This window comes from Cetorhinus maximus, chromosome 12 (genome assembly GCF_964194155.1).
Source record: "Cetorhinus maximus chromosome 12, sCetMax3.hap1.1, whole genome shotgun sequence".
Taxonomy (NCBI): domain Eukaryota; kingdom Metazoa; phylum Chordata; class Chondrichthyes; order Lamniformes; family Cetorhinidae; genus Cetorhinus; species Cetorhinus maximus.
The window spans coordinates 110,312,575-110,327,705 of NC_135890.1; the positions used below are offsets into that span (position 1 = coordinate 110,312,575).

Genomic DNA, 15,131 nt, shown 5'->3' on the forward strand with positions numbered 1-15,131 from the left:
CGATACAGGCACAATGTGCCGAATCGACTCTTTCTGTACAGCATCATTCTATGATTCTACTGTGTGAAATGTGTGCTATGCACACTCTGTCCAATATCAATTGGGGATCCAGCCAAAAAGGGAGCCCATAGATACGTTTCAATGCTTTCTTGCGAACCAGAAGGAGCACTCCTGCTCCGCCAGTCACCTGCTGATCTGGCTTCAGTGCCCCAGGGGCCGCAGTTTTTCTGGTCTCCAAGTGATGAGGACCAGCCCTGAAAATGGACCAGCTCCAGCCAAGACTTTCCGGCAGCTGGCGGTTATATTCTGCCACCTACCACATAGTATCAACACTCTCTCAGATCAGGTACAGCACTGGTTAGGTGCAAAGCAAAGCTGCTGCGACTCTCCATAACAAAGTGGCCTTAACCCAACCCTTTCTATATCAGTGTGGCATTTTTAGTTTCCCGTACCACTCGCCCTTGCAAGCTTTTTGAGTGCAGAATTAAGCACAATTATAACTCTGCCAATTATTAACTGGGTTGATATAGATTGAAACTTTTCTACACAGGCCATTTATAGTCAGCAGAAAAAAAAGACTTTTGTCCTATCAGTTTATGACATTTTCAGAGTTTTGTCTCAGATTTAAAGCACCAATGTATTAATGAATTGAATCCCCTGCTCCCCTATTACATTTATTTAATTATTACTCTGGTCTGATCTGAAATACAATTGAATTTTTCAGGGAGGGGCATATGTTGTCAAACTGATGGAAGACTTTGGATCAGGTTCCTGTCTTATTGCTGTGGTGTTATTAGAATCCATTGCAGTGTCTTGGTTTTATGGTAAGAGATCCACCATCATATCAGTTCCTCTGTCTGGTTGACTCAAAGTAGGAAATGAAGCAAAAATAGGTCACTAGAAATTGGTTCTCAGGCAGCCAGGCCTCATCTGAATATTCGGGGTGGGCAATGGGAGGATTAATTACAGCCCTCATGTAAGTCCTGGGATGGTGAGGAGAGCAGCAGGGAGAAGAGTATTGTGGAGCTGGGAGGAGTCCTCCTGGTCCACATTAAAAAACTTAAAAATATGCATAACTTGTCGGCGGCAACTGCATGGGCACCTGGAAAACGTGAACGAAGCAGGCCCCATTCAGGAGAGTGTCGTCTGGCACATTGGTGCTTTGACAGGTGATAAGCCTCTAACTGCCACGTGCATGAGGCTTAATACCTGTTTAGGTAGCTACCTGGAATGCTGAACGAATGGACTCGCTGAACTTTGCAGTCGGCCAAACACCTGTGCAGACTGGATGCAGGCCATCCAACTACTAAATTAGTCAGCATGATGAAAATTTTGCGCCAGACAATGGGTGCAATCCCAATGAGTTAATACCTCTAAGGCCAAATCACTGAGAGAGACAGAGAATGTAAACCACTTAACCAGAGAGCGAACATAACCAAAGAGCAAGAGCACAAGAATATAATTTTTAAATGGGCTCCATATAGTATCATAAACCACTAAATTAAATTTACGTGGTTTATTTTCACAAGATCCTAAACGTCAGCTTACTTTCAATGTAATCATTTCAACCAATATTTTTTATATAAAATTATTATTATGGATGACTAACTTTAAGTGTGGCTCTGCTGATTGGGAAGGCCTCTGGTTTGATCACCACTTTAAGCTGGGTTAGCTGGTCTCAGCTTGGGTGACAATATGGATGCTGCAAGTGACCTCAGTGTAGGCCACAGAATGGAAAAGTCAGCTGGGGTTCCCAGTACTAATTTTGCTCTCGCAATCAATTGCAGTGTAAATGCACAGGGGGGGCACGTAGTTGTGATCCCCTCTACAGTTGAATAGTCTATGGATGCTCTGTCCTTGGTCCACCTACAAAAAACGGCCACTCTGGTAAGGTAACAGAGGATGCCTGGTGCCTGTGGATTCCTTCAGTGCTTAGAAAACTGGGAGTTTTAAAGGGTTTTAGGCGTACAGTATATAAATGTTCCAATGGGACAGAAATCCAGGTGAAGGCAAATGAAAGTTTGTATTACATCTAAAGGCTTTTATGTAAAGTGATTTGATATAACTTCCATATTTAATATGTAACATTTTACATTGGAGCATGAGTGCAAACCCCAGTTGAAATACATGCATATTACACATGTATAAAATTAAAGTATATACAAAGGGCATTATCACTGCTTCAAATATATGCCAAGAAATATTATTGACCTGAGAATGCTGTAAGATTATAAAGTCAGTACTTTCAGCTGTGACAATTTCCCAATTTCTGTCCTTGATTTACATGCAGGTGTCCAACGATTCTGCAATGATATCCAGACAATGTTGGGTCTCTCACCAGGACTGTTTTGGAGAGTTTGTTGGGTGGGCATCAGTCCTGCCTTCCTAGCTGTGAGTAACAAGCCTAATGCAATCCGTTGGTTTGTAAATCAAAAGGCAGCATATTTCTGCTTGTTACTAAAGGCCATTCCTCCTGTAATATCGATGATATTGTATCAATCGCCTCCAGGACAGACCACATTCATAGTGTTAATAGCTTCACAAGGTAGATACAAAAGATATGAGAGAAGCAGGTTTGTTGCTGACATGCAGCAGGTTGTGGATGGAGAAGGTAAGTGTAGCGTGATTATAGCCAAGCCCTGCATATTCAATGCACAATCTTCAAGCTTGCTCATGTTTGTGTACCAAAATTTCTCAGCTTTTCAGGGTGCTCCAAAAGGATATGCCAAATGTGGGGCGGGGTGGGAGAAGACTAGAATTTGGTGCAGGTCTTGGTTCTGCTCGTTCTTCCCAAAATGAAAGATTGTGATCGATATGTGTGCACTTCTTGAATTTCTCCCTTGTCAGGAGAGGGAATTCCATCTTCTTTAGCACCAATGCAAAGTGGGCCTGTATCCTGTAATCACACGTGCATGCCATCTTGGCAGGACTGGGGTCCACAATTGATTGTAATTGTTTTCTGAGCCGTAAATCAAAGTGCAAAGTGCCACTCAGAAAGCTCTGGTTCCCAATGGGGCAGAATCCTGAGGGCATTTTAAATAGCACAGGTGTCCATCATATGATTTTTATATGAAAGGACACTTCTCTAGGAATGGCGCAAGGTATCAAGGCTGTGCCTCTGGTGTGAAACAGGCATCTACTCAGCCATTCAGAAGGGTTCAGTGTACACCTTACCCCAACATCCTTTTAGTTTAGGCTTTTTTCCTCATTTGCACAGCTGGGTTACTCTTTCCATAAATAGCTCGAGTCTGCACATTCTGCCATGTCTGGTTAATGTAATCCGGACCTAATAGTTAACCCTGATCACAGTGAATTGCTTAATGGTAGGTGCCAATTACATCTTCTGTACCTCGGGTGTCAGAATTATACCATTAAATCATGTTATACAGCTAAATTACAATTCCAAATTTATTTACACATAGATTAATATTCTGAAGCAAAGAAACAGAAGTTATACAAGAAAATTATCAATATGGTAGTGTAATGGTTATATCATTAAAAGATCTAGACTGACAATCCAGAGAACAAAGTTCAACACCTACCCTGACAGCCTGAGAAGTTGAATTCCATGCTTAAAAACCTCGCACCAGTAAAGGCGACACCAGCATTGTTGGGATTGTTTTAATAGGTTCACTAATGTCCTTTGGGAAAGGAAGCTTGGCTCCCAATCCCACTCCAATGTGGTTGATTCTCAACAATCCAAGCAAGCCACTCAGTTGCATCAAACTGCTCAAGAAGAAATCCCACAGCCACCTTTGCAGGGCAATTAGCAATTGTAAATAAACGCTGCCCTTGCCAGCAATGCCCATATCCTAAGAATATAAATATTCTAAAAATTGGAATTAGTCTGCCAGTGGTTAAAACATTCATTTTTGAAAGCAACTTCTTTAGTTTCTGGGCATGTAACAATTCCTTTCATCAATTGCGCTGAACCTTCTCATACGTTGATGAATAGGCTGCAGTTGAAGTGCGTCTTTCAAAATAAGAGGTAGAATGTGAGTTATAAGCATCGAGGGAGCTTGAATAGACTCTTCCAGAACTGCTGACAAATAGACTCTTCACACATGGCCTTTATACCTTCGAACACATAACTGTCAATCAATCACAATTAATAGAACACTGCCAGAGAAACAATTACATGAAATGCTAATGAGAAATGAAACAGATAACATCTAGGGCCTAAGCACCTGTTAATGCCCTTGCACAGTACACAGACCAATTTACACCTTCATCTTAATTGATTTCTGATCAATATTTTTTCTTTCTCATAGCCTGACTGATGCCTATCATTCTGCATCTAGTAAAGTAATAGCCTGGATTTCACATCCTAGTTATGTTTTATACTGTGTAAAATTACAGATGGAAACCCCCATCTGTCCTAAACAATCGCAGCTGTTTTTTTTAACCCTTTAGCAACCTACTCACAAGTCCATTCTATATGTTGATCACTTGGTGTGAGGCAAATGTCAGTCCTAAATGTAACTTTTACTACTGTCCTTGACCTACTGCGTTTAATAAAGTTGTGTTGACAATTTAATTTTTCTCTACCAACTCATGCACTTTACGAGATCCCATCTGAGTTTCTTCCTTTCAAGGATTAAAAACCCCATATTTTCCCAGTCTTTCCTTATAACTCAGTCTTTTGACACTATGGATTAATGTTGCAGCTCCTTCTGTGCCACACCACCTTGATGGTTTGAATAGTTCTCTTTGTTGTCATAAAACATTATAACCTGGAAACCTTGCTGTGAAATATCATTACATGGATGCTTTGTTTGTTTTAAATGAGTTATAAAACCTACCTCAAATAGGTTAAAATAACAGGCAAAGAATTTTTTTGATGGGATTGTTAAGCATTTGTACAGTAATTTTCCACAAAGCGATTTCCAGCATAATGCAGACTAAAGTTTGTATCCATGCTGAAAATAATCTGCTCATGAAAATTAGGTAGTTTCCAAAAGAGCTGTTTAATACAAAGATAGAAAGCCATTAAGTGGGCAGAGTGAGGTTGCTGGGATATGGAGCCATTCGAAAGGATGCACAGTGAATGAAGAAGCATTTTTAGGAGGCAAATTCCTGATGTTTCTGTTTCATCACATAGCAGGGCTTTAAAAATCTTTGCTAGTTACTTAAATCATTGTTATACTTCCGATTAAATTTACTTAATTCATTTACTAGTCATTCAGAATTGTTATGCTCTTCACAATCACACAGTCACAACAAATAGTGGAACACAATCTAAAAATGGTTAGGCTTCAGCCTGCACGTTTCGTTGAAGGGGAAATGAGACAGCATCACAAGGTAAATTTTTTTAATTCTTTCTTGGGATATGGGCATCGCCAGCATTGATTGCCATTGCTAGTTGTCCTTGAGGTGCTGGTGAGCCTTCTTCACAAACTGCTGCAGTACCTGTGGTGAAGTTACTGCAACAGTACTGTTCGGTAGGGAGTTCCAGAATAGGGATGAGAAACCCTATCCTAGAAGTTCCTAGAAGTCACCACAGTCCCACATCAGAGCTTATAATGGTTTCTTAAATGATTACAAGGTTGTGATCTCCACTCCTCTATGTAGAAATCCACTCTGTCCCCACCGGGTCACTCCTCCAGGTGGTCAATCTAAGCGTGTCATTGTTGCCAGTCTAGGAACAGCCCATCCAATTCTGCTCTTTGTGTGAGAGAAGTGGCCTTAAAAGACATTAAAAAGAGATAAAATTGGAAAACCCCAAGCATCCACCATCATGTAAGAAAAAAATAGGATTATTTATTTGAACCAGACTTAAGATGTCCATTTTCTATCTGCTTTTCAGTTCATCACAGTAAGTTCACTTGTGTATCAGCCCCCTCTCAGTCTATTTGGCTATGATTATCCAGACTGGAGTGTAACAGTTGGATATCTGATTGGAGCTTCATCCTTTATGTGGATTCCGATATACATGGTGTATAAACTGGTATGGACCCCTGGATCTCTTAAACAGGTAATAACACTTCCCTTTTTATATCAACATAACTATTTTCTTCTTGTATTTAACAGAACATGAATGCAGAATGTGTGTGGGTAAAAGGGAATGAGTTTTGAGCTTGTTCATTTGGAAAAGTTAAGAAAGAAGTTTCATGGTAGCACATGTAGGACTGTTTCTCATCCGCAAAACCTCACACAGCACATTTCCTTCTCTTGTACCCATGAGTTGAACAGATAAGAAGCCAAGGAGCAGAAACTGAAACATGGGGAAAAATTTTTCCCCCATTGGGGGTGGGGGGGGGAAGTGCAGGAGCGGGTGCGGGCAGGTGCGCCTCCAATTGGCGCCCCCGATTGGGGGCGTGCCGCCATTTTACATGGGCGGGCCAATTAAGGCCCACCCAGCGTGACGTCCGCCAGGAAGTGCTATGCGCTCCCTGTGTGGGTGGGGAGGGGATTCCCTCAGCGGGAGTGTGCTCTTTCACACATGCACGCGAAAGAGTGCACAGATCTCCCTGAGGCTAAGTGCAGCCTCAGGGAGATCGGCTTGGAATTGAAACTTTTAATAGAAATGATAAAAAAATTTCTCTGACATGTCCCCTGATGTGACACTGTCACATGAGTTGGGCCATGTCCATAACTTGTATTGAAAGATTTGATAAAAATTTAAAAACCCTCATGAAACCTCACCCCGCCCCTGGATGAGGTTTCATGCTTTTTCCGAAGCCCTCCAGGGCTCCCAGCCTGCCCGCCAACCTTAAGGTTGGACGGGCAGGTCCATTAACGACCTTAATTAGTTTTTCAATGGCCTCAATAGGCCGTTGACAGGTCGGCGGGCACACAGCTGGCTCGGCTGCGCCCCCGCCGACCTGAAATTGGAAATGATGCGGGGTAACGTCAGGAGTTCCACCCGATGTCATCCCGCGTCATTTTACGTGTCAGCGAGCGGACCCTGCCCCCACTCACCTGCCCATGGAATTCAATCCTTAGCTGTTTTCAAGGTGCTAGGTTGAGATCTGGAAGTAGATCACTCACATACATCCAAGCAGAGGAATGGTACACGGCCACAAAGCATTTAAAAAGCTGGGGAGAGAAAATAAAATAATAAGGGAGTGATCATTTTAAATCATCAAATTCCAGACATGTGTAAACCTCTTTGATTTACACATATGTTATAGGTCAAGTATCCTCGGGGCCGATTGCATATCGAATTTCAGATAATTTCGGTTTTCGGATACCGCATATAAACTCACATTACAACAGCCAAAGCCTAGTCTAGCTATAGACTAAAGTAAATAAAATGACTAGAAAAGTAAGACGCATCACTGAATAATAAATACAGGATATCTGTAATCAGTTTCTTTTTGACATGCTCGCCACAAAAATTGCATGTTAAACAGTGCAGACAAACAACTAGACATCCCACGCTAATCGTCTATGAGGTTTAAAAAAAGTGGTGTTTGGATGTGGTTGGTTTTCGGGTTTACAGATAAAGGATACTCGAGCTGTAGCTCGACATGTACAACCAATAATTTACAAAAGTTGCCATCTTCATGGAAAAATATTTGGAAATTGTTTCAATCTGTTCAAGTACACGTGAAGTGGTGACATAAAAATAGTGATATCTTGAATTGAATTTTTGTGCTCATGAAGGAGGGGGATGTCAATTCTGGGGAATGGAATGCAGTGTCACCGTGAATCCTAGGTCCACATATAAAATAAACTTCCTTCTGCACTCTCTCATTAAAAATTTTGGTGAGGCATAATGAGTTAATTGTGAGGGAAAAATCCCTCTACTCTATTGCAACAATGGGCGGAGTTGTCCTGGATTTGCTCGAGGTTGTTTTACCCGCCAGCTGCAATGACAGCTTTTCACGCCGTATCGTCCCAAACCCGCCGCATTAATTATGCATTCCCGGGAAACACGGCGTTCCCATGGTGGGCGGGCTCTCAGGGCGTTGAGCTCAGAACTACTGCAGGGAAGATGTCCACGAAAGGCAAAAAGACCACAGCCCCCAGGTTTAATGACGTGTCACTGGAACGCCTTTTGGATGCCATGGAGGCCTGTCGCGATGTCCACTACCCCAGCTCTGGTCACAGGATGGGCAGCAGGGTGACCAACCAGCCTTGGGAGGTGGTGGCAGCAGTGGTCAGCGCCAATGCCCTTCAAAAAAGGACAACCATCCAGTACCGCTACAGGATTAATGATCTCCCCTTTTCTGCCAGGCAACTCACACACTCACAAACTCATCACACATCCACAGGGGCCTACTCACTGCCGATTCAAGAGACACCACCATTCACTCTCTCACACACACCTTCATTGTCCTCATCCCATCCATGGGCCACTCACCACCCACACAGGCCAGGCATACTTATCATCTGGCCTGGCAGGTGTCCTGCTCACACTTTCTCCATTTCTATTCATGCAGGACAATCGGCACACAACAAGAGGGAAAGGTCACAGAGCAGTGGCGGAATGCCTGAAATCAAGGTCCTCACAGACTTTGAAAACAGAGCCATCCAGCTGGCCGGCGATGATCTGGACCATTTCTGTGCTGACGGTGAGGTCAGCAGTGCTACACCAAATGAGGATCCAGCAGTGCAACATCCATCAAACAATCATGCTGTGACTGATATGTCCTGTTTCACAAGCCACTGCCATGCACTAAATTTATCCCCTTGCTTCCACAGGCACATCTGGGAAACAGCCAACAGAGGTCACGACTCAGGGCCTCCATTCAAACTGCGAAGAAACCTCTGAAGAGGAATCTGAAGGCACCCTCCCTGAAGTCCCATCACAGCGCTCACCCACACCCTCCACCAGTGCAGAGACACACACCTTGGTGAGACCTAGGTTTACAGTAGCCTCGGGATCACAATCTGGTGAGCACATCGCACTGTCTGATCCACAGCAGGTGACAACAGGGACTTCCAAGGTGTCCGGCACTCAGAGGACTGCTGAAGGCCATAAATTTGCTGAGTCCGAGTCAGCTGACAAGACTCTGGACTCGGTCATGTCACAGTTGCTGGAGCTGCAAAGACAAGCTAGGGAACATCAGGAAGGGATGTCCGCTACACCCCTCAGGTTGCAAGGCACGGTGGAGGAGTCCATCCACTTTCAGGCTGAGGTGATAGCGCCGGCATGGCAATGCGCCAAGGTCAACACTGGTAGGATGGCGGCCGCCATGGAGACCTTGACCCAGGACGTTGCTCCTGCACTGCTGTGTGGGTTCAACTCCATCGCTGATGCCATAGTTGGCCTCCAACAGTGTGTAAGTGAGAGGGGTACGGAGCAGTTCGATCTCACTCCAGCTACCCCTTCTCCTTAAGGAGGCAGCCAGGGGCCCTGGGCACCCAGAGGGAGAAGGATCAGCAGGTGTACCCCCTGGGGCCATCCATCCAGGTGACTCCGGGAGTGTCTGGCCCATCCGAATGCCTTCTTCCTGTGATCTCAGCAGCTCCAGTTCCACAGATCAAGGAGAGGAGCTGGCTGAGGAGGAGATGGAGGAGCTGCATGTCTCCTCCGATGAGGACGCCGCCGACGGGGATGAGGGTGAGGGGGTCCTCAAAGGCGACGATGACGGGGATGAGGCCCTCGCACTGGCCAGACGAGGTAAGCACGCTCGGGAGGCCCTCATAGCTGCTAGATTTGTGGAGGATGATGATGACATGCAGTGAGGTGACACCATAGATCCTCACGTTGCATCTACGAATGTTTGACTTCAGTCTGGCTTATGGCAGCGCATATACCCTCTGTGATAAGGCTCCTGTCATGGAGATGCAGTGGAGGCCCTAATGGTCGCTCGATTCCAGGAGGATGATGATGACACACAGTGAGGACACTCCATAGATCTTCACATAGCCTCTGAGAATGTCTGACTCCTGTCTGGCTGAGGGCAGCTCGCTTGCGTTCTGTGATCAGGGTCATATCATAGAAACGCAGCCATGAAACTTTAAAAGCGTTTGATCCTTTGTCCGCCTTCAGCACTTGACCTCTTCAGGAGCTGGAGCACAGCTTCACTGGTCACAGATGCTGAAGAGATGGGGGCCAGCCCCACCTAAAAAGGTGCAGAGAGCACACAGAGAGAATGATGGAACTCTGTGACGCCTGCCCACAACATTCTGGCAACAATGACGAGCACCATCGAGGTGCAGGCGTCAGTAATGTTTCCAGGGAGTGTGAGGCCGGACCATGACTTTGGTCTGAAGGCTGCACTGAACATAGGGAAGAGGCCCTGGACTGAGACACCTGCCTTTATCTTGGGTAGATAGGTTTAACATCCGAGTGACAAGAACACTGCTCAACAGAACAAGAAGCCATAGGCATGGGGACATCATTGGGAATTTATTGACAATAATGAACAGTGTGTACAAGTGATTAACACTGTGCACAGGCTGTGCAACTACATCATCTTAACTTTCCTAACCCTGCCGCTACGTCTTGGTGCTCCCCTGACATCCACAGCGGAGGTGGAGGCAGCCTGCTGACTGCTACGCCCTTCCTGTGATGACCTTAGCGGGCGCCCCCTGGAGGGCCGAGACCTGCTTTCAGGGTCCTGCTGTGTGATAGATGCAACGTGAGGATCTATGGTGTCACCTCACTGCATGTCGTCATCATCCTCCACAAATCTAGCAGCTATGAGGGCCTCCTGAGCGTGCTTACCTTGTCTGGCCAGGGCGAGGGCCTCATCCCCATCATCGTCACCTTCGAGGACCTCCTCACTCTCATCCCCGTCGGTGGCATCCTCATCGGAGGAGACATTCAGCTCCTCCATCTCCTACTCAGCCAGCTGATCTCCCCATTGCAGCGACAGGCTATAAAGGGCACAGCAGACGACGACGATGTGTGACACCCTCTGCGGACTGTATTGCAGGGCTCCACCAGACTGATCCAGGCACCGGAACCTCATTTTCAGCATCTCAATGGTCTGCTCCACCAATTTGCAAGTTTCAGCATGAGCGTCGTTATACCGTCGCTCTGCTGCAGTCTGAGGCTGCTGCACGGGTGTCATCAGCCATGGCCTACCCTTGTCCCCGAAGAGCCAACCCTGCAGCTTCTGTGGACCCTGGAAGACTCCAGGGATCTGTGACCGACTGAGGATGTAGGAGCCATGCACACTCCCTGGAAACTGCATGCAGACCTGCAGGACGCGTTTGTGGTTGCACACCAGCTGCACATTCAGCGAATGGTATCTCTTGCGGTTGACATAGTTGACTGCGTGTTGTAACAGAGATCTGAGCACCATGTGTGTGCAGTCAATGGCACCCTGCACCTGTGGGAAACCTGGGCAAATCCAATCGCACTTGCATCCTGGCTGCCATGGTCCCAGGCGAAATGCACAAAGTTGTGTACCCTCGCAACTGTGGCATCTGTGATCTCATGGATGCTTTTGTGGGTGGAGGCTTGTGATATCCCACAGAGGTCACCTGTGGAGCCCTGAAAGGAGCCACCGATGTAGAAATTGAGCACCGTGGTCACTTTCATGGCCACTAACAGTGGATGCCCTCTAAGTCCCCGTGGTGCCTAATCCTGCAGTAGCTGGTAGATGTGACCGACCAGTTCCCTCAGACATGCGGAGTCTTCGGCGACACTGGTTGTCGGTCATCTGCAGTAGGTGACATCTATAGACACTGGGTCTAGCTAGGCACTGACCAGCGATGGCTCACTGTGGCTTTTTGGCAGTGTGTGCGTGAGCCCCAGCTGCCCCTTCTTCCAGAGAGTGCTGCTCCTACCTCTGCAGAGCCAGGAGCCTGAGTCACCCTCTTCTCCGTCGACTTCGCTCTCTGTAAGCCATGAGGCATACAGCTAGGTCACCATGCTCCATGATCCTGATGTGCTCCTCCTGCAGGATGAAAGAGAGAGATGTGTGGGTTAGCATGGGCGTACTAAGAACCTGTCTTAGTTAAGTCTGAAGGCCACTTAACGCATCCCAAAGAGTGCTGCCTACCACTCGGATGGCCAGAGTTTAGTGCGCTGCATGGCTGCCCAAAACCCCATCCACCTCCGCCCCACTCCACCCAACCGATTGGTGGCAGCTTCACCCACTGAACTGCATGTTGTGCTCTCAGCTCAGGCACAGGCATTCTCCTAACCCGCACTGCAAGGCTGTGCTGTTAGCTTGAACCATGGGGGAGACTGGTCCAAACTGGGATGCTGACATGGCAAGGGACTGTGAGCACCTCCACCAGTGAGTGCTCCATGGCCGGCTTTAGAAAGGAGATTGTACAACGTGCCCAGTCATCCAACTGTTCTTCAGTCCACTAAAATGCTCATTACTTTGCAGTCTGTGCCTGAGGGCTGAAAAGCTCTGGAGAACTTGGTGGCTCTTTGATGCCTCTGCGTTACTCAAGTAGGCAGAGAAGCTAGAGGCACAACTCTAATCATATCAATGTGGCTTTGCCTGAACTGCCTCAGCTGCAGAGGAATGGTTACTTTATACAAGGTGTCCCTAATGTGTGGCTGCTTCCCTCGCTCACAACACTCACCCCAGCCCGCATGTGCTCATGCGCTACCTTCAACAGCAGAGCAGCCCTTGCCACCCTACCCCCCTCAAGTCACCTCAGCCACAGGGCAGCCCTTGCCCTCCTCCACAACGCGCCTCAGCCTTGAAGTCCAACAGGCGACCTGGGTGAGCGCTCAGCAATGTTATTGTGTACTCACCTCCGCGTTCCCCTCAAAGTGCAGCCCGCCAAGTGCACGCCTTTTGTCTGCTGTTGTGAAACACGTCAGCGTGATTGTGGGCGGACTCCAGCGGGCTGGCCTTAGAATGATATGCTGATGTGTTACAATGAGGTTTCCGATGTCCAATGGCGGGAAATGCGGCCCACCATCAGCAGGCAAAGCAGACGATCACAAACTGGTTTCACAATTTTTGGCCTTCTCGCCATATTGTCCACTCACGCCTTCAAACATACCCAATGCCAGCGGGCTTGGAAACTTCCAGACCATGTGTTTTAAATTCAAACTTTGATCAGAGCCCCCTACTGATGTTTCAGCTTCCTCCATTAACTATCCACGTGGTCTGTCTGAGTGAGAGTTGGCAGTTTAGTTCTGTGCTACGTCTTTCTTCATTAGGAACTGGATCGAGACTATCCAAATGGGTTTATTGTAGAATGCTTAAGAAGCTGGAGATTTTCAACCCATCAATCTGATTGGAGTCAAACTCGATTCATAGGTGGCTAACTTATCATATTGTCCAATTATGTCCAGTTATTTTTCCCACTGAAACTCCATTCACATTACCAGTGTTTTACATTTGCCATCCAGTGCTCCCACTGTAAATGCCTTTCGAGATTCTGCACATATGCTGCTCTGCACAAAGTTCTATATTTAAGAAGCAAGACGCCTTGTCATTTTTAATGTGACAGTAAATATTTTCTTCGTTCACACAGCGCCTGGCAGTCTGCATTCGGCCAGAGAAGACAATCAGAGACCAGAAGCCTGATTCACTCTGCATGAATGCTATCCCTTAACTTCTTGTACATACTGTGTGTAGAAACTTGACTTTGGGATTGACATGGATTTTTTAAAAAATCTGCGTGACATGGAAAATGGAGAAACAAGTTGTTACCACACTTAAAACATTCCATCTTCAGCAAGAATACAAATGTGAACTGGATTAAGGAATTCTGCAGAAGCTTCAGTAAAGAGTTTTGGATATATACATATATATATGTAAAATATATAACCTCGTTATTGGTAACTTATATAGATGGAAAGACCCTTCACTTTGTTCCTTTGTAATTCTTATGATTGCAAAAAATATTCAAGAAAAACTGCTGTTATGAAATTGCTCATAACATTTTGCTAACTCACCAGGAACTGATACTGAAAATTTTTGATTTATCAATTATGTAAGCCAAATGTTTGAGATTTAAGTTAGCTACAGTCACGAGAGCTAGTACTCAAAGTACCCTTTCTGTAAAGAGATGTTAAAGGACCATTTGTAGTCTGGAGTTTAAAGGAGACCGTTTGCTGTTGGGGCAGCAGTACTTCCAGTGACCAAAACTTGCCCTACGCCAGATCGTTTACAATCAATCGTTTTGAAGGCTTCTGTCCCTATCTAGAGGAGAAATCTTTGTTTTACATAGAGTCACCATGTTCCTCACTGTGGAGGCCAGAACTCATTCTGCAGGCACACAACTGATCTCAACAGCTGGTTCAGCAGACAGATGGTTTGTTGTCCCTTTTCTTCTGCAATTTTTACCATTAACATGAAACTCACGGATGTTTAACCTGACCTCACTGTACATGCTTCAAAATTGACAATGAGCCACACCACAGCTTATACTGGGCGTGTCTGCGCTGGAGTTTAAAAGAGGTGGTGAGCAGTGGAGCTGGTGCTGTCAACTGTGTGTGTAACCTCTGACAGATCCAAATTGTTGGGGGCCTGCAGTGAAACAATTGTGCTTTGGTAATCCCCCCCCTACCCCCACAAATGTTCAGTCACACAGTGTGAAGAACACAAAACTGGAAAAGTCCCAGTGTCAATTCCCAGTCTGCGTTGAATTAGCTGTTACGGTGACTGTAACTGGCCTCAGTTTCCCAAGCTCAGAAGGGAAACAACTCGACCAGGTTTCCCACTCTCCAACACTTTTCCTTTCCCCTGTGTGTCTGGTACTTGAGTAAGGACAGGTTTGGACTCAATTTTGCCAACCCTCCCTGATCTACTGGCCTCCTGACATTTTGACAAAAACACCAGATAGATAAATCTGCCCAAATGTTTCAGGAGAGATCGGGAGAACATTATAGAGAACAGATTGGGAAGAGAACTGTCTCCTTCCCAAATGTAACTCTCTTCCCTTAATTTCTCTGTTGGACCATTTACTCTCATTTTTCTCTGTCTGTGTATTCTACCTTCTCCCTCATCCCTGCTTCCTTTTTCCATGTTTTGTATTTTTCCTCTTTCTTTTTCCATTTGCACTCTGTTTCCGCTTCTGCTTTAGTTGAAGTCGGCACCACAGACTAACATCCATATTCCACGAAAGCTTATATGGGCAGTGCTGGCTAAACCAGGCATGACCTGCTGAGATGGTCATCCTGCTAATGAAAACTTTTAAATGAAAATAATCTAAAGATGGGTCTTGAAGATTTCAGGTGATGGGGCTGTGATCATTTTCTCTGGTAGCTCATTCCCTTTCTACCCTTTCTCCCCAACAGCTCACACTGAGTT

At 45.9% G+C, this 15,131-nt stretch overlaps 1 protein-coding gene across 1 annotated transcript in view; it reads left to right on the plus strand.

Annotated features, from left to right (window-relative positions):
- slc6a4b (solute carrier family 6 member 4b) overlaps positions 1-13,431 on the plus strand; it is a 43,258-nt gene extending 29,827 nt beyond the window's left edge. Inside the window, exons 10-13 of the mRNA XM_078554666.1 lie at positions 725-824; positions 2,291-2,391; positions 5,807-5,974; positions 13,351-13,431. Coding sequence (XP_078410792.1) covers positions 725-824; positions 2,291-2,391; positions 5,807-5,974; positions 13,351-13,431 — 450 coding nt within the window. The remainder of the gene's footprint in view (positions 1-724; positions 825-2,290; positions 2,392-5,806; positions 5,975-13,350) is intronic.
- Positions 13,432-15,131: the final 1,700 nt, after the last annotated feature.